Source organism: Centroberyx gerrardi, chromosome 14, assembly GCF_048128805.1.
Source record: "Centroberyx gerrardi isolate f3 chromosome 14, fCenGer3.hap1.cur.20231027, whole genome shotgun sequence".
Classification (NCBI taxonomy): Eukaryota; Metazoa; Chordata; class Actinopteri; order Beryciformes; family Berycidae; genus Centroberyx; species Centroberyx gerrardi.
Window position 1 is genome coordinate 24,410,060 of NC_136010.1, and position 17,724 is coordinate 24,427,783.

Sequence of the window (17,724 nt, forward strand, 5' to 3'; positions counted from 1 at the left end):
AGCCATTAAGACTTTTTAGAGCCTCATTTGTACTGTAAATTATCCGGACCAATGTGTATACATATATATAATGTCTGATTTTCATATATTCTTTCTCATTTTTAGAGTTGTCATGAACAACAGCTGGACCAAGGAGGACTTTTCTCACTATACACATGCATACAGCGGACATATGCGCACACACACACACACACACACACACACACGAACACGAACACACACACATACAAAAAAAAAACACACTCACTCCTTCAGCAGCTTGTTGTTCAGTGGCCTGGAAATCATTGTGATAACTCCGCCCCTAAGTGTGAGCAGCCTTTGTTATTCTAATCAGGCTTTGACGTGTGTGTGTGTGTGTGTGTGTGTGTGTGTTTTGTGTGCAGTTCAGCAAAAGTTGGCAACTATGCGACTCCCTATCTGGTCCCTTCCAGGGTGTGTGATTGGTTAGCCGGTCCAAAATGATATTGAACACGTTTGGATTTTAAGCTAATAGTTAATATGTTGGTAAATGTAATAAAACACTGTGTTCAGTGCCTCTTTGTGGCTCTGCATGCAATATAATGACTGCCATGTTCAACTAAAGTCAAGTATTATTTTAAAATGGATGGACTCTGATGTATTTTTTACCTCTCTATCATATATAGCTTTAGGTGCACAAACACATATATTATAATTTAAGCACATATTTTAACGTGAAAAACATATTGTCATATTTTCAAACAGTGTATTGTCATATAGTACATATTCTGCAGTCATTCTTTTCTTTGTCTCACTGCTGTAATCCAGACTTTTCCCCAACCTTCCCCTTCATACATTCTACTTAACATGTTCTAGTTTAGTTGTGTATGTTTATACCCTCATTTGCTCTATTCTTATTATATTATTTTTTTTCTCTTTATAATCCTATTTTTCTTTGCTGTATCCTTGCTGCTATACTGACCCAGTTTCCCCACAGGGATCAATAAAGTTTAAAGTTGACGGCTCCAAACTCGAAATGCTTTTGCTGTTTGGGCCCTCAGAGCCTGGAATAGTTTTCCTGAATTTGTAACTTACTAAAAGTGCTATGGAAATAAAGTTATATTATAATAACAATAATAATACTGCCAATAGCCTACCTATTACAATGATAATAATATATACTATCATGTTTTTCTTCTTTGAAATAAAAGTTTGTGTGAAAAGTCAAAGTGAAATGACCCCTCCCCCCTCTCTTTATTCAGCCTACTGCAGATGCCCTGGACAGTCAGGGGCCCTCTGTGTGTGTGTGTGTGTGTGTGTGTGTGTGTGTGTGTGTTGGGTGGGGGGGGGGGGGGTTATTATCTGCCCTGCCATCTGTCATGGGGGGTTCAGGACCTGAGAAGATCTGTTAAGACACAGCATATGCTGTCCCTTCAGTCCCACACATCAACCACAGGGAAAAAGTTTCAACTTTAGCAGATAGAGTTGGAAATAGTTATCTATAGGCTGTATAGCTAAAGGCCTGTCCTGGACAATGGAGTTGGTTGACTGAATGAACCATGGTGACAGCTAATATACAAAAAAATTACAATAAATTATTATAATTATTATTATTAGGGTTAGGGTTGGGGTTATTATTATTACAGACAGAGGCACCTTTTCCTTTGTGCTTTGTGTTCAGTGGTTATTGTTGTGGACAGCTGGCAGTGTGCCCCGCTCTCATTGGCTGATCTGGGAGCCAGGAACAAAGCTGTGCTCTGTGATTGGCTGGTTTCGGAGCCAGTGGGAGGGCTGTGCTGTGTTATTGGCTGAGAAGTTTGTTCCAGAGTTGTGGAGGCTGAAGCTGGCAGCCAGACAGTTGGTCCAGAGCAGACATGAAGCTGTGGAAAACCTTCCTAGGTGAGTCTCCTGTCTACCTGACAGACTGACATCCATTTACACTCAGCTTTACACACAGCGCTGCAGCAGCACTCAGTGCTGCTTGATGTTACATGGTCAACTTTTCCAGAGTCATGTCAGAAAACTTACCATTCTGGTTAGTTGTGACACTTCTACCACTTTAAAAAAACAACAGTGATAATAATAATAGTAATAATAATAATAGGAAGAAGAAACCATTACTACTACTGCTGCTATTACTACTACTACTGATGCTGCTGCTACTAATATTGCTACTACTACTACTACTACTACTATTACTACTGCTACTGTTACTACTACTGCTACTACTAGTAGTACTACTACTACTACTATCACTACTGCTACTATTACTACTGCTACTATTACTACTACTGTTACTACTACTACTGCTACTACTACTGTACTACTACTAGGCTACTGCTACTACTAATACTACTACTACTGCTGCTGCTGCTGCTGTTACTGCTACTACTACTTCTACTACTACTGCTACTGCTAGCCTACTATTACTACTGCTACTACTACTATACTACTGCTGCTACTACTACTATTACTACTGCTACTACTACTATACTACTGCTACTACTACTATACTACTGCTACTACCACTACTGTACCACTAGGCCAGTGGTTCTCAACGTGGGGTCCGGGGACCACCAGGGGTCCATGAGGGGGTTCCAGGGGGTCCTCAGCAAATTGATGAATTACCATTATTTCATTTACAAGAAGTTAACACAATTAGAGAATGTAGAAGAATGACTGTTTTGATCATAGTTTCACTGTTATCTCTCTGCCTACAATACAGATAGTCAAGGAATTCTGGACAAAATCATATCTAACAATAAAAATATTCTCAGATTTGGGTCCACGAGAAAAAATATAATCAAATGGGGGTCTGTGGCCCTAATGTGTACTAAATTAGGGGGCCTTGATATGAAAAGGCTGAGAATCACTGCACTAGGCTACTAGGCTACTGCTACTACTACTGATACTACTACTGCTGCTGCAGCTGTTACTACTACTACTTTTACTACTACTGCTACTACTACTACTAGGCTACTGCTAATACTATTACTACTACTACTATTACTATTACTACTGCTGCTAGTGCTGCTACTATTACTACTGCTACTACCACCATCACCACTACTATTACTGCTAATATTAATATGTCTGCCATACTGGTTAATTTCTACAACCGTTATAAAGTTTAACTGAGAGTCATAGGAGAAACCCTTGGTGTGCAGCCTGTGTTTGTCCCGGGGCTCCCTGTGTGTGTGTTTGACTGGCTGCTCTCCCTCCGTCCTCCAGCTGCTTAGCGGCTCTTTAAATATTCACATGATGTGCTGTGTAGGCCTGTCACCGGCCCAAGCCTAGTCCTCCATTAGAGACATCAGAAACCTGCTGCAGGTCTGCCGTGGTCCTGCAGGGGGCAGTACAGCAGGCTTCTGTCCATGGTGCTGAAGGTCCGGCCGGCTCTGTCCTGGGTGCTGAACACCTCAGGGCGCTCGGCTCAGTCTGAGGCTGCTTTCACGGTCTTCTAGCGTGTTCTAGCGTATTGTAGTGTGTTTAAGTGTATTGTAGTCTATTGTAGCACATTGTAGTGCATCGCAGCGAGCGTCTATCTGTCAGCCCGGTGATGTCGGAGCGGAGGGGGAGGGGAGGGCACTAGTCTGAACGGAAGGTAAGGCATATTTCTCTCTGACAAAGACGATGAAAGCACACTTATTTATCGGTATTTTCTGAGGCTGCGGATCCATCCCCGCTGCTGCCGGCGGCTTTACGGTTGATTTGTGGCGGAGGAGGAGGGCTGTGATGAGGCGGAGGGACCGGGCCCGAGCAGGCGGAACATTCAGGACTGTCGGCAGCTTTTCTGTGGGCTTTTCCTCTCCAGGAGACTAATTTAACCCTGGTCTGAATCCGCGGACGGCCAGGCTTTTCAAACCGATTATTTCTCGTCTTGTCGGTCATTATTGTCGGCTGCTGCAATGGCGGCTCCAGTCAGTCTGATTAATACATTATAAACCTGGAAGCCGACGGCCTGTGTGTGTTTTCTGTTGCACCGCTGTGCCTGCTCAGGGAACAGAGAGGCCTCGTCCTGGTTAGTAGTCTGGCCTACATTTCTGCTGCTGCTGCTGCTGCCTCCGAAGGCATTACTCTACTTTCTGTATCAGCATGTTCATATTTGTGTAATGTTCAAGTCTGGAGACAATTTAGCTGCAGTCAGTACAGATCCAAACTGGTGATATGATGCTAAAGTGAGTCCTAGTGCTGCCATGGACTGCCATCATCCTTTCTAAAGTCACTTTAAACGGTGGAAATGGAAAAGCAGCCTCTTCATATTGAATTAGGCTATAGGCTTGTCCTTGCCAAGCTCATTAACCAGACACTCAATACCAACAGAGTATATATTTACAATGACTGCAATTCTACCATTTTGTACATGTATAGACCCTGTGAAGGAGAAGAAGAAGGCAATATTCCTTTAGGCCTCTATTTCAGTAGGAAATAGGAAAATTATTAAATAAATACTATAGCTTTTTTCTTTGTCCCCTATTTAGGGTGCAGATATTAGAATCCCATGTGCTGTGTCATCTTCAATTAATTTAATAACTGTGGTTCTCAAACATTTCTATGTCACACACCCTCAATTAGACCCACATTAGACCACAGACTGACATTTGATTAGATTTAGTCCCTGAGAGCCATATTGGATGATTTGTTGTTGTTGATGTAGTGTTGAATTGTAGAACTGTCTATCGATCTGTTATCTCCCCAATAGCAAACTATTCCTCATTTTGGAAAAAAAGAATACTTTCTCATCAGCTAACAGGAAAAGTGAATGAAAATAATGAATTATGCCTGTGTGTGTATGTGTGTGATCCGATAGAAAATGAGTTCAGAGGTCAACTGCTGAGCCAGAGGTGGACCAGGGGGGAGCCAATCAACAACTGGGAGAAGAGGAGCCTAAGAATCAAAGTAAGAACTGAAATGTGAAGTACAGATCCGTCATGTGAGATATTGCAGCGCTGCACTTCATCACTTATGGATTCTATAGAAGTTAAGCCTCTCGTTGCCCTCTGTTATTCAGATGAGCCAAGACACGGCAGAGACACGAACACGAACCCGCTCCAAAGGCATCCGAGGTCAGTCTGGACACACACACGCACACACACACACCCCTAACTCTATGGGAACGCTGCAGCATAATATGATGCAGGAAGTGATATTAATGAGAGGTTTCGTATCGCATACTGTTCATGTAACCCAATTATTATATTGTATAAGCACAGCATTAAGGCATTCATCAATATGTATTAGGATGAATTTTACCATACACAAATCTGCACTGTAGTAAACAGAGTAAACAGAACAATTTCCAGATTTTAATATCAAAATCAGAAGATGCAAGGTTTTATGAACATTCACTATTCAAAATAAAAGCTCTATCAGTTAATATGTAAAATGTGTTAACTCAATTGATGCGTTTATAGGAAAAGGAACCTAGTATGACTTGAAAATAAATTTTCTGCATCTCATGACCCTCCTCCTGTTTTCCTCTCAGTTCCATTAGAACTTGTGGGGCAAGAGACAAGGCAAGAGTTAAGGTGAGTGATTTAATCTGTTTATCAATAGACTTTATCACAAGTTATGAAGTGTGGATGATTGAAAAGATGCACATTTTTCTTGCTGTGTGTCCAGTAACAGCTGCCCCACTCCTGGATGTAACGGTAAAGGCCATGTCAGTGGAAGATACTCTCGACACAGAAGGTAGGACTCGCTTTCTGCACCATAATCAGAAGGGCCACTTACACTTTATAGTAATATACATATAATAATATACTCATACCCCTCATGCCTTGCCCTCCCCAGCGTACTGGGATGCCCAATTGTGAAGAAAAGGAAACTGGAGGAGGCGGAGGCTGAGGAGAACCAGTCTGCTCCCAAGAGGAGGAACCAGCCTCTCAAACTGGGGGCGGAGGAAGGCTCCAACGCAGACAGCGACGCAGGCAGCGAGGCCGAGCAGAAGGAGGAGGAGGAGGAGGAGGAGGAGGAAGACGACCTCAAAGAAAAGAAAAAGAACAATGTGAAAAGCAGGCAAGAGTCGATGAAAGGTGAGTTAAAGGCATAGTTCACCCCAAAATGAAAATTAACTAATACATTACTCAGTCCCCCAAGTGGAAGCCCCTGTAGTTCCATCTCAGCCATCTCCCATACTATTGAAGTTAATAGGGCCATGTTTTTATAGCTCAAAAAAGCAGAAAATGTCCAGCAAATTTCTCCAAACAGCTCATGCAGCATAATCCAAGTGTTTTGTTGCCAAAACACTAGAAAGGCCAAATGATTTTGGGGTCTAAGAGAAAGCCAAGAAGCCGTCAGTTGAAGGGAATAAATATAATTAGAACTACTATATGCATGATTTTGAAAATCTGATAATACTGATTTGTACAGAAAGTAGGTGTGGTGTAGGAAAAGTCATAGAGGGACATTTTGAAATCTGAGGTATTTCATTTATAAAATTGGCTTGTCCTTTCTAGTGTTAAACAACTCAAATGAAGCTTTCTCCAACTATGACCTTAAATACAATTCATATTCCAGAGAGAAACCATTTATGCAGACGATCACTAACCATCCATCTATATTTTGCATCCACAGCAGACTGCTCTCCGGTGGCAACAGAAGACACAGAAACACCAGTCTGTCCTCCGGCCGAAGACGACAAGAAGGACAGCGTCGCCTCAGAGGTAGAGAATGAAGCTGAGAGTGAGAGAAGCAGGGAGGAGGAAGAGCTGGAGCTGGTGACAGAACCAAAGCTCACTGACGTCCATCAGCAGGAGGACACAGAGAAGGAGGTGGAGGGGCAGCTGGTGGCAGAGGACGGGCCATCAGAGCAGCCTGAAGAAGAAACAGGGAGAATTGAGGTTAGGGAGGCAAAAGAGGAAGAAGAGGAGGAGGAAGAGGAGGAGGAGGAGGAGGAGGAGGAAGAGGTGGAGGAGAAAGGGAAAGTTGTGGAAGAGGGGGAGGTAGAGAGACAGTTGGTAAGCCAGGAGAACACTGACCATCAGTACTCCAGTGGGGATTACAACCATCAGGCCAAAGAATCAGCAGAGGAGCAGAGCAAGGAGGAGGAGCAGGAGGAAGAGGAAGAGGAAGAAGAGGAGGAGGAGGAGGAGGAGGAGGAAGAGGAGAAGGAGGTCCACCAAGAGGTGGACACTCCTCGCAGTTTGAGTCCACGCACTCAGGGATCCGAAGCAGAAGCAGAGGTGTCACTCAGGGAAGAAAAGGTCAGCACCCCCATGACAGAGGAAGAGGAGGAAGAGGAGGAGGAGGAGGAAGAGGAGGAGGAGGAGGAGGAGAGGGAGGAAGAGGAGGAAGAGAGGCAGGAAAAAGAAGCAGGCGAGGTGGTGGTGGAGGAGGAGGACGAGGAGGAGTACCGGGACTCGAACAAAGCCTCCCCCACGACGGTGGTGATAGAAGTCCGCTCCGAGGAGGACGATGACGAGGAGGAGGAGGAGGAGGAGGAAGAGGAGGAGGAAGAAGAGGAAGAGGAAGAAGAGGAAGAGGAGGAGGAAGGAGACGAGCAGGACCGCGTTTCGGAGGGCTCGGGAGTGACGGACGACTCGGAGAACTGGGACATGACTCGGGGGAACCTGGGGCTGCTGGAGCAGGCCATCGCCCTGAAGGCGGAGGAGGTGAGGGGGGGTCAGGAGGCCAGGAGCTCCCCGGACTACCAGCCCTACCATGGCGACTGCACCGCCGCCAAGACCGCCGAGCCCGCCGCCATGGCACGACGCACCGCTAACTACAGCAAAGGTACCACCGCATACAGCCATTCCAACCAAAAACTACAGCAGCTGATTTCACTGATCAACACAACCTCAACCAGAGAGGAAGAACTAGCCAGTGAAATCAGCTGCTGTAGTGTTTGGTTGGAATGAAAATCTGCAGACTCTCGGGTCTCTATGGACCATGGTTGAGAACCAGTGGATTAGGGTTAGGGTAGGGGGATATATAAACACAACTGACAATTCAACACTAGGACATGAAGAAGAAACAGATATATGAAAATGAAAGTATAAGTATAAGTAGTGTCAGCAGGTTGAGGGAAAGTGAAACACAGAACAGAGGAAGAGTATCCGAAGGAGGATTTATCCTTTAAAGCAATACACCAATATTTTGACAGATAATCTGATTAATTTACTGTTTTTCGATGAGTATTTAGTGTGCTTTTGTGCATTTGCTAACCTTTTTGTGGTAACACCAAGCTAGCTCGTATCATCTACTGAGCATGTAGGCCTATACTTTACTGAGGCATTAGTATGCACTGCAGGGAGCTAAATCAATACTGGACACAGAGGTGAAACTGCTATCTTATCGCTGACGTTATCATTATCGTTCATTACTAGCCTACTACTAATACTGCTACCATGTTTTCATGTCATTATTGCTGCCATCTAAACCCTGCTACTCTCCATGCAGACAAGAAGGAAGTGAAGTGTCCGACCCCAGGGTGTGATGGGACAGGTCATGTGACTGGGCTGTATCCTCACCACCGCAGTCTCTCTGGATGTCCTCACAAAGACCGAATCCCTCCTGAGAGTGAGTACAGATGGCCCCGTCCACACTGTCAAACTAACACAAACAGACAATGTTACTGACGCATGACATATGTTGTTCGATGAAGCAATGTTCATACAGAGAGTTATCTTTGCAGTATATAGTTACGCCATCACCAGAGCATAGTGCCTACTAGTGGTGCAAAGTGTGACAGCCCAAAGTGCAAATGGAATAATACAGACACATGATAAATGACTTCTACACAGACTACCATTACTACTACTACTACTACTACTACTACTACTACTACTGCTACTGCTATTGCTTCTACTACTACTACTATTACTTCTACTGCTGCTATTACGTTAGTACCAACTACAATCGACTAAACAAACTCACCTAAGAATCTGTCTGTTGTGTGTCTGTAGTCCTGGCCATGCATGAGAACGTGCTGAAGTGTCCGACTCCAGGCTGCACGGGCCAAGGTCACGTCAACAGTAACCGCAACACACACCGCAGGTGAATGAGCCACCCAAACACACGCAGACACACACGCATACACTCACACATGCACACACAAACACACATTTGTATTCATTACTAATTGTTAAAATTAATCTAAATTAATTAATTAAAACTAAAATTATGAATGTAATTTAATGTTGTATAGAATGTCAAAATCCATCCATGTCACCCAACATTAATGTTAATGGTATGAGCTAAACCTATGAGCTAACAGTTAGCAAAAGCTAACCCTGATGCAAGCACTATCTAACTTCTTTATTAATGAGTGCACTCTGCTCTTAATGACCTTGCTGATTTTAGATCAGTTCTTACAGCCACACACCTTATTTTGATGCTATTATTGCTAACCACACCCTTCTCTGGTCAAATTACTGACAAAATATCAGTGTCATCCCTCAAAAACCCATACTGGTCAAACCAATCACATCCAATGCTGCCCTCACAAGATATTTTAACAACTACAACTCCTGTTTGCATATTAAATGCCCATCCAATCATCAGAGCTTTACTCCATCAAATGCAAATATTCGTCTGTGTCTCCCATGTCAGTCTGTCAGGCTGCCCCATCGCAGCAGCAGCCAAGCTGAACAAGAACCAGGAGAAGCCGACTCATTCCCAGGCCTCGGTCAGCGAACCCTCCGGCAACTCCGACAGAGTGCTCAGGTGAGACGCGCAAGCCCAACCGAGGCTCAGAATACCTACTTATATTTACCGCTCCAGCTAAATCACAGCGCATTCCCTTCTCCCCAGGCCCATGTGTTTCGTGAAGCAGCTGGAGATCCCTCAGTACGGCAGCTACCGGCCCAACATGGTGCCCGCCACGCCTCGCGCCAACCTGGCCAAGGAGCTGGAGAAATACTCCAAGGTGTCCTTCGACTATGCAAGCTTTGATGTCCAGGTGTTCGGCAAGCGTATGCTCATCCCAAAGACACCCGGCACCACTGAAACCTCACCCAAAGCCTTCAAATGTAAGAGATCCACACGCTTGACCTTCATGATACATTTCTGTGTAGTTTATTTGATCCTTAAAGCAGCTTTTCTACATAATCTGAAGTAATAATGAAGAATATCCACTCTGCTGTCCTTCTTGTCCGTAGCCAAATCATTCCCCAAGGCCTCCTCCCCTAGCCACAGTCTGTCAGGAGGCTTCTCGAAGAGCGGTTCGTCCTCCAGTGGTTATGACTACAGCCAGGACGCCGAGGCGGCCCACATGGCGGCTACAGCCATCCTTAACCTGTCCACCCGCTGCTGGGAGAGACCGGAGACCCTCAGCACCAAGCCCAGGGAGCCCTGCGCCAAGGTACACTGTCTTCTGTTCAGTTAGTTTAACCCAAAGGAAAAAGACGTCACAGTACTGGACACACTGTTTGATTGACAGGTGATCTCTGGGAAGTGCAGTGCAGAAACACGGAACCTGCAGATTACCACTTTAAGTGCATCTTTCCCTTCATGAGAAAATCCTTTGTCTCACTTCCTGATCATACAATCCTATGGCAATCTATTTACCATTTTTTACCATCGCACTGACAGGAGTCGGACATCGAGGTGGACGAGAACGGCACCTTGGACCTCAGCATGAAGAAGACTAAGAAGGAGGGCATGCAGTCTCCGGAGCCTTCCTCCTCCTCCTCTTCTTCCTCTCAACACATCGGAGCCACGTCTTCCCAGGGCCACGCCCCCTTAGAGTGGGAGGAGCCGCTGGACTTCACCAAGCCGAGCGGCGCCAAGGAGGAAGACCAAGATGAGGTATACACCCATTCACCTAATGCCGCTATACAGAGGAAAGAAAGAAAGAAAGAAAGAAAGAAAGAAAGAAGGACCGTAGGAGGAGTTTTACTAAGAAGTGTTCCTCTATTATCTGCCAATTAGAATGGATCTAGCATGTACAATGTATTGAGTTTGTTGGGTTTGTAATCCTATTTCTATTTGCTGCAGTACTGACCCAATTTCCCCATGTGGATTATTAAAAATTCATCTAATCTCATGTTTGCCTTTCCTCAGATGGAGTATGCGGCGCCCTCATACACCTCGTCAGACTGTGAGGAGGAGGACCAGGAGAACCTGGAGGACAGGAAGTACCCAGGCGAGGTCACCACCTCCAGCTTCAAGGTCAAGTTCCAGCCCAAAGACGCCAAGAAAGAGGTTCTCATGTAAGTCACAACTCCCAGATCGTCACCATACTGCACCAACCCACATCCATTCATAAATGCACTTGCCAATCACAGCCTGAAAAAGCGATGGACTGATCTCTGAATCTGTACCTTGCCCTAGATGCCCCACCCCAGGCTGCGATGGTAGTGGACACATTACTGGCAACTACGCATCACATCGAAGGTAAGACCTGCATTTGGACTCGGAAATGATGGGCAAAGTTTGTATCCTTTCGCCTGTCTTAGGGTGCGATCACACCTACAGTTGGTTTTCTTTTGGTCTGAACCAGAGTGGAAATGTTGCATTTTTGTATTTGGTTTGTTGAGGTTCACACTTCCCAATTACAAGTGAACCAGGGCTCGTAAACAAAAGTCACATGAACTCACATGTAGCTCCTTTATTGGACAGAGTTTTGGTGACCTGTCATCCCGCCAGGTTAGGTGGGGGGAGTCAAAACAAATCAGATTCCAGTCCCTGTAGCCTAACTTTAGCTCAGCATGATGGACTTGTCTGCGCTCTTTGCTGTAATTTACCATCTCTGGTCTTTAAGAACACATGAAGAAATAGATGAATATCAGCATCAGTCCAGACTGTGGTTTACCCTCGGTTCATTTTGCTATGCTAGGCTTTCCAAGCAACTAGATCAACATCGGTCTCCTTATACCCATACACCCTTGCTTTTTGGGGTCATTCCCTGTAGTTGGTCCAGATTACGTTCTCACTCCTAATGAACCACACCTCAGTTCTTTTGGAAGAGGACCAAAACCCACAGGTGTCTCTGTGTCGTTTGAACAGCATTGTTCTCATCTGGCCAAACAAACCAAACTAAAGGAGTAAATGCTCCAGAGTTCAAATAAACTGCTCAGAACACGCTTGGTGTGAACGCAGCCTTATTGAACTAGATCTGACCTATTGAAACTATGTCTCACTGTTATACATTAATCATTGTTGTTTTTTTTGCATGCCAACTATTACACTACTACTTATAGAAATCTGAACAACAAATCCTATACTCCCAGTTTGAGTGCTGCCCTCTCCTGCCCCGGCTCTTTAACCCTGGATGTAATGTCCATCATTTGGGTTGAGATGCTGGCTCTTTCCCTCATTCACACTTGACTAAGATCTGTTCTCAGTCTGGTTTTCTGTCTCTCTCTAACATATCTTCCAGTCTGTCAGGCTGTCCTCTTGCTGATAAATCACTCCGGACGCTCATGGCTGCCCACACTGCTGAACTAAAGTATGTCTGCTTCTTCCTGTCTCTCACCTCTAACCTGTTCACTATGCATTGTAACTACAGCTACAGCTCTGTCCCTCCTTTCCTTCACACACACAGTCACTTTCAACCATGGATTTGATTCTAACTTTTTAAAAACCCCAAATAAAGAAACAAAGCTGGCAAAACCGGCCTATTTCTGATTGAACATAGCTAATACAAGCTCTGAAACTATAAATAAGCATTATAAGAAAAAAGACACCAGAAAATTAATTGTTAAGGGACATAAAGTCCGAGCAGATAGGATGCAGATTGTACTACTAACCCTGTTCTGTAGAAACTTTAATACTAGGACCCCTGTTTATATTATGGTACTTTCACATAGAGCATGATTTAGTGCAATGTTTGAAGGTGTGATTTACACTGATAAATATTGTACATCTAAAATGGGTCTGCATACACAGACTGGGAGTTGTTGGTGTTGTTGTTGGAGACTCTCAGACAGAACACAGACATTAGTGGATGTCTAACAAAAGGGGCTGATCTGATTGGTCAGTTGTCCGTGCATTCTGCACAAGTAACGGCAAAAGTAAAAGAGTCCTGTACACTGAGACATGCTTCCATAAGGCTAACAACATTATAAGCACATTGTGAGTGCATGATAATTACCTAAAGTCAGTCTTATCAGCCTAAATCACATATTGGGGCTGCAGCAGAGAAGAGCGTCCCATCCCCACTAATTGAGACGACATATATTCACACTATTTGCCCAGATTAAATTCTGGTGTCAGTATGGTCACTGGTGGGAAATCTTCTCCACACAAACTTAAGGGTTAAATCCAAAAGTGTCTTCTAAACAGCAACGAGTGAGCGCTTTTTAGCCTCACTTGTCTCTTTGGTTTCCTTTGGTATAAAGCATCACAGACCGGCCGGGGCTGTGTGCAGTTTACTGTCGTCACCTTACAGGATTTCTGGGTATTGAAGTATTGAAACAGTTTGCGCTCGCTGCTATTTGGTGCCGCCGACGTGCAAAGTTGTCCAGTGCAGCTATAATAACTTGATAATATTCTGCTGTTTGTCCGATGATTATACTATAACAAAGGTTTATGTCTGCTTCTAATGGGATTATAATCTGCTGGTAATGACTCACAATGCACTTCAAGTAAAGTGTTAGCATGTGAAGTAAAACAGCGTCTGGCTGTGTCTCAGGTGTCCCACCCCAGGCTGCGACGGGTCAGGCCACATCACTGGAAACTACGCTTCACACAGAAGGTATGAGCTCAAACAGACTTTGTCTTACTCAGCCGAACAATCTGCTATTCTACCTGCTCTGTTGTCTTTTCCATCATTTTAAAGTATCCATAGTGACACCATCTCAATCACTGCTGTGTTTCCCTCTGCCAGTCTCTCTGGATGCCCTCGTGCCAAGAAGGGAGGAGTCAAATCAACCCCCACCAAGGACGACAAGGAAGACTCAGAGCTGTTGAGGTTGGCATCTTCAACACAGAGCAAAAACTCAGCACAAATTTTAAGCAATGAGGCCAACTCTCCTCTCTCTCTGTCAGTCTCTGTTTCTCTCCCCACTGTAAGCTAGAGGTCTCAATTCACTAAACCCTAAGCTATGGCAAATTCCATGCATCTAATATCATGTGCTTATATCCACTAAATTTCTGAATGATGACTGATTAGATATTATTATTTGTCAATGTGGTAAATTATTAGTCGTAGGTCACCAAACTATCTTAAAGGGAACATTGGTCCTGAATGCATGTTATTAGATATGGTTTCCAAATAGATTTCTGGTGATTTTTTCTTTATCTTTACTTTCCATTATAATGCCAAAAACTACAAGATCAAATTTGTATTTGAGTGCCACACCTTGCCACACCCATTTGACACCCGTTTGCTGATGTTCACCCCCTCTCTCCCTCCTCCAGTCAGTCAGAGAGTAGAAGTCAGACCGGTCTCTTCCTGTCTCCCTGTCTGTCTCCAGGTGTCCTGTTCCTGGCTGCGACAGCCTGGGCCACATCAGTGGGAAGTACGCCACGCACCGCAGTGCCTACGGCTGCCCGCTGGCCGCGCGCCGCCAGAAGGAGGGCCTCCTCAACGGCACGCCCTTTTCCTGGAAGGCCTTCAAGAGCGAGGGCCCGACCTGCCCGACGCCGGGCTGCGACGGCTCCGGACATGCCAACGGCAGCTTCCTGACGCACCGCAGGTACCTTCACATAACTTACACACAGACATACAGAGCTGCTGACTGACACAGATGGTGCCTGGACATGTACAAAGGATTCTGGGATGTGGTGGAGGGTAAACCCACACTGAACTCCCACCATTTGCTTTTTTGCAGGATGATGTTTACCACATTTTTAGGCTGAAATTAATCTTTATGATATGAAATTCATAGTGTACATCATAATAAGAAGTATGAAACTGATGTAGGTTATTTGAGCATAGGGGAAAAAGGCTTTTGTGAAAATATAATTTCAGATTTTTGTTTATATTGGTGGCTATTTGCCTTTTGATTATCATCGACTAGAGGCCATATTTTCCCCAAATTTTTATTTACTACTGCAGCACTGGTTTTGGGTAATAGTTCAGATTCTGCTCTTATGTTACCAGCTGTTTGTCATGAATGATCATGACTGTCCCTGTATGTATGAATGAATATCACCATGGAAATGGTTGCAGGCGATAAAAACCAGCAGGAAACCATTTATATAAGGTGTAGCCATGCCCGAATATTGAGCTGATATCAGTGTATCCCAGCATCTCATATCTCTTTCTCATAAGTTCCTCCTCATAATGGAAATAGGAGCTTATCCAGCAAACAGGATACTGTTAACATGCAGCACTGCACTACCTTATAAATCATTCCCAGATTTTTACTCATATATAGTTGAAAGTGTATCTTGTGAGTAGTTTTATACTTCATGAGCCTAATTCACATAAACAATCAGTGATGGGAGATGTAATGGGATGGTCCTACGTAAGTGCTCACCCCAGTTTCAAGCTCAAGTCAGGGTAAAAGTAATGTGTAAGAGGCTGGACCGCTAGCCTGCCCTCCTCTGCTCTTCCTCATCACCCCCTCTCCTCAGTCTCTCAGGTTGTCCCAGAGCCTCGGCCAACAAGAAGAGAGCCAAGTTCCCCGGAGACGAGTACATCACCGCTAAGTTCAGGGCCAGCGATGGTAAGAGACTGGGATGGACAGAAAATGAGGGATAATTTTATTTCACCATAATTTAATTCACCAGAAATGATCCCAACTAGACAATGTAGAAAGGTGACTATTGTAATCCTAGGTTTCACTCTCATCACTATTATCTCCCCATGTACAGTGTAGACAATTCTACAATTCAATACTGAATCAACAACTAAGCTCTTCCAGTATGGATGGGATTAAATCTGATCAAATGGGGGTCTGTGGTCTAATGTGTGTCTATGTGGGCATCTGTGACATGAAAATGTTGGTAATGAATATGTCATATATCAGTTTGTAGAGTGTGCATGTAAATAGGAATCTGTGAATTGACAAGTATGTTCACTATATAGGAAATGAATGAAGTTTCTAGTGGGATTTGAAGCTAGGAGAGGAAGGGTTGGATGATATCTTTGGTAATGTTTGCTAACTAGTTGGTGTCTCTTGTTCAGTTCTGGACAACGATGAGGACATCAAGCAGCTCAACAAGGAGATCAATGAGCTGAGTGAGTCCAACTCAGAGATGGAGGCCGACATGATGAACCTGCACACCCAGGTGAGTTAACTGCTGAACTGACACGATTGCTCTCATGATCTGTTTTAATTCCCTATGCTCCTCTCTACATGCTGGTCTGTCTGCTTTTTTTCTGACTCTTATATTGCCAGGTTTGTTAGTCTGGCTGCTTCATTTTTTGTGTGTGTGTCTGCGCTCCAGATCTCTTCCATGGAGAAGAACTTGAAGAGCATGGAGGAGGAGAACAAGCAGATCGAGGAGAGGAATGAGGCCTTGTTCCTGGAGCTGTCCGGCCTGAGCCAGGCCCTGATCCGCAGCCTGGCCAACATCCACCTGCCCACCATGGTGAGTGTACAGGCTCTGCAGCTGTGTCACAAATGTCCCAGCAGCCACAGCTGACGCCATCATGGAGGCTCACTGAACAATTGGATGTGCTCAGATAATACCTAAATATAACAACCAGGCTAGAAAAAAACAGAAAGAAGAACTGAACCTGTAGGCAATGCAGTAGAAATGGCAATGCAGCAGTGTAATAACTCCACCTACTGGGGATAATGTAAACAACAACAGATAGTGTGGCAGCAGTGGCAGAGGGCCTCCCAACGTAATTTGGTCCTCTTGGTCTCACATCGGTGCGATTACACTTATATTTCCAGTGAAATTGATCATATCTCAGTGTTTCAAATGATTTGGTAGCAATGCAGTCTCTATGCTTACGTTATTATTTCAGTGGTGGTTGGAGCCAAACACGCATATACCGTGAAAAAGAAAGAGTTCAAAGAAAAAGAAATATGCCTGCAGGTTTTAGTCATGGTGGAAGGATGAATTGACATTTCTCACTTACAGTTTTAAAGGGTTTGCCTTCTGCAAAGCACAGTATGTCGAGTTGATTTCTGTGTGGAGCATGGGGGTCGAAATCATGTCCCTCACCACAAAGAAACATAAGCAGTAAAAAGGTGATGGCAGTGCATCAGAAGCAGCTCAGCATTGTGGGCTGTGCTATATTTTATTTATTTTCTACATAAAAGCCAGCCTTGGGGTCAGGACCCTGTGTGGGTGCTCTGATATTGAAGTGAGGATCCTATAGAAAACTGTCAGTGTAATAATATCTGAATGTTATTTTCCAAAGAAAATCTACTCAGTGCCTTCTGGACTGCACAGAGTCCAGACCAGTATAGCGCTGCTTGCTGCTGAATAAGGTTTGGAAGCCATACACAGTGATAGCAGACCAGTCTTCAATAAGAAGATGTCCATGTTGTTATTCAGCAGGAGCCGCTGTCGGAGCAGAACTTCGACAACTACGTGGAAACCCTGACCCACATGTTCACCAACAAAGACTGCTACCAGAACCCGGAGAACCGCGCCCTGCTGGAGTCCATCAACCAGGCGGTGAAGGGCATCGAGGTGTGAGGTGTGAAGGAGGGCCACCGACATTCATCCCTTTCTTTCCAAACCCTTTAGATATGTGATTAATTCTTATCATTTGGAGGCAAATTTGTCATCTGTTCTTTGCGTTTGTTTCCTGTTTGCATGTTGCTTTATGAAGGTATGGACGTGGACAGACTAGAGTATGGATGTAAACTGTGTGCCCTAGCACACTGGAATAAAACTGTGTTGATGTAAGCAAGGGTATCTTAAGGTATACAGAGCAAAGCACCACTTATTACAAGGGTACAGAACAAAGTT

General features: G+C 44.5%; 1 protein-coding gene across 1 annotated transcript; it reads left to right on the forward strand.

The window, feature by feature from the left end:
* The first annotated feature begins 1,832 nt into the window (after positions 1-1,832).
* Positions 1,833-17,448, forward strand: LOC139933458 (myelin transcription factor 1). The gene is made up of 23 exons (XM_071927545.2): positions 1,833-1,857; positions 4,769-4,857; positions 4,970-5,024; positions 5,444-5,486; positions 5,581-5,649; positions 5,752-5,993; positions 6,535-7,692; positions 8,359-8,478; positions 8,865-8,955; positions 9,511-9,624; positions 9,712-9,929; positions 10,059-10,261; positions 10,492-10,707; positions 10,963-11,111; positions 11,233-11,295; positions 12,281-12,349; positions 13,535-13,597; positions 13,730-13,813; positions 14,319-14,540; positions 15,424-15,515; positions 15,977-16,080; positions 16,240-16,383; positions 17,305-17,448. Exons 1-23 carry the CDS (start codon positions 1,833-1,835, stop codon positions 17,446-17,448), a joined length of 3,777 nt encoding a protein of 1,258 aa, XP_071783646.2.
* Positions 17,449-17,724: the final 276 nt, after the last annotated feature.

Coding starts and splice junctions, on each gene's coding strand:
- LOC139933458 (XM_071927545.2), top strand. CDS start 1,833: ATGAAGCTGTGGAAAACCTTCCTAG. Junction 1,858..4,768: donor GCTGTGGAAAACCTTCCTAG/GTGAGTCTCCTG, acceptor GTGATCCGATAG/AAAATGAGTTCAGAGGTCAA. Junction 13,598..13,729: donor AACTACGCTTCACACAGAAG/GTATGAGCTCAA, acceptor TCCCTCTGCCAG/TCTCTCTGGATGCCCTCGTG.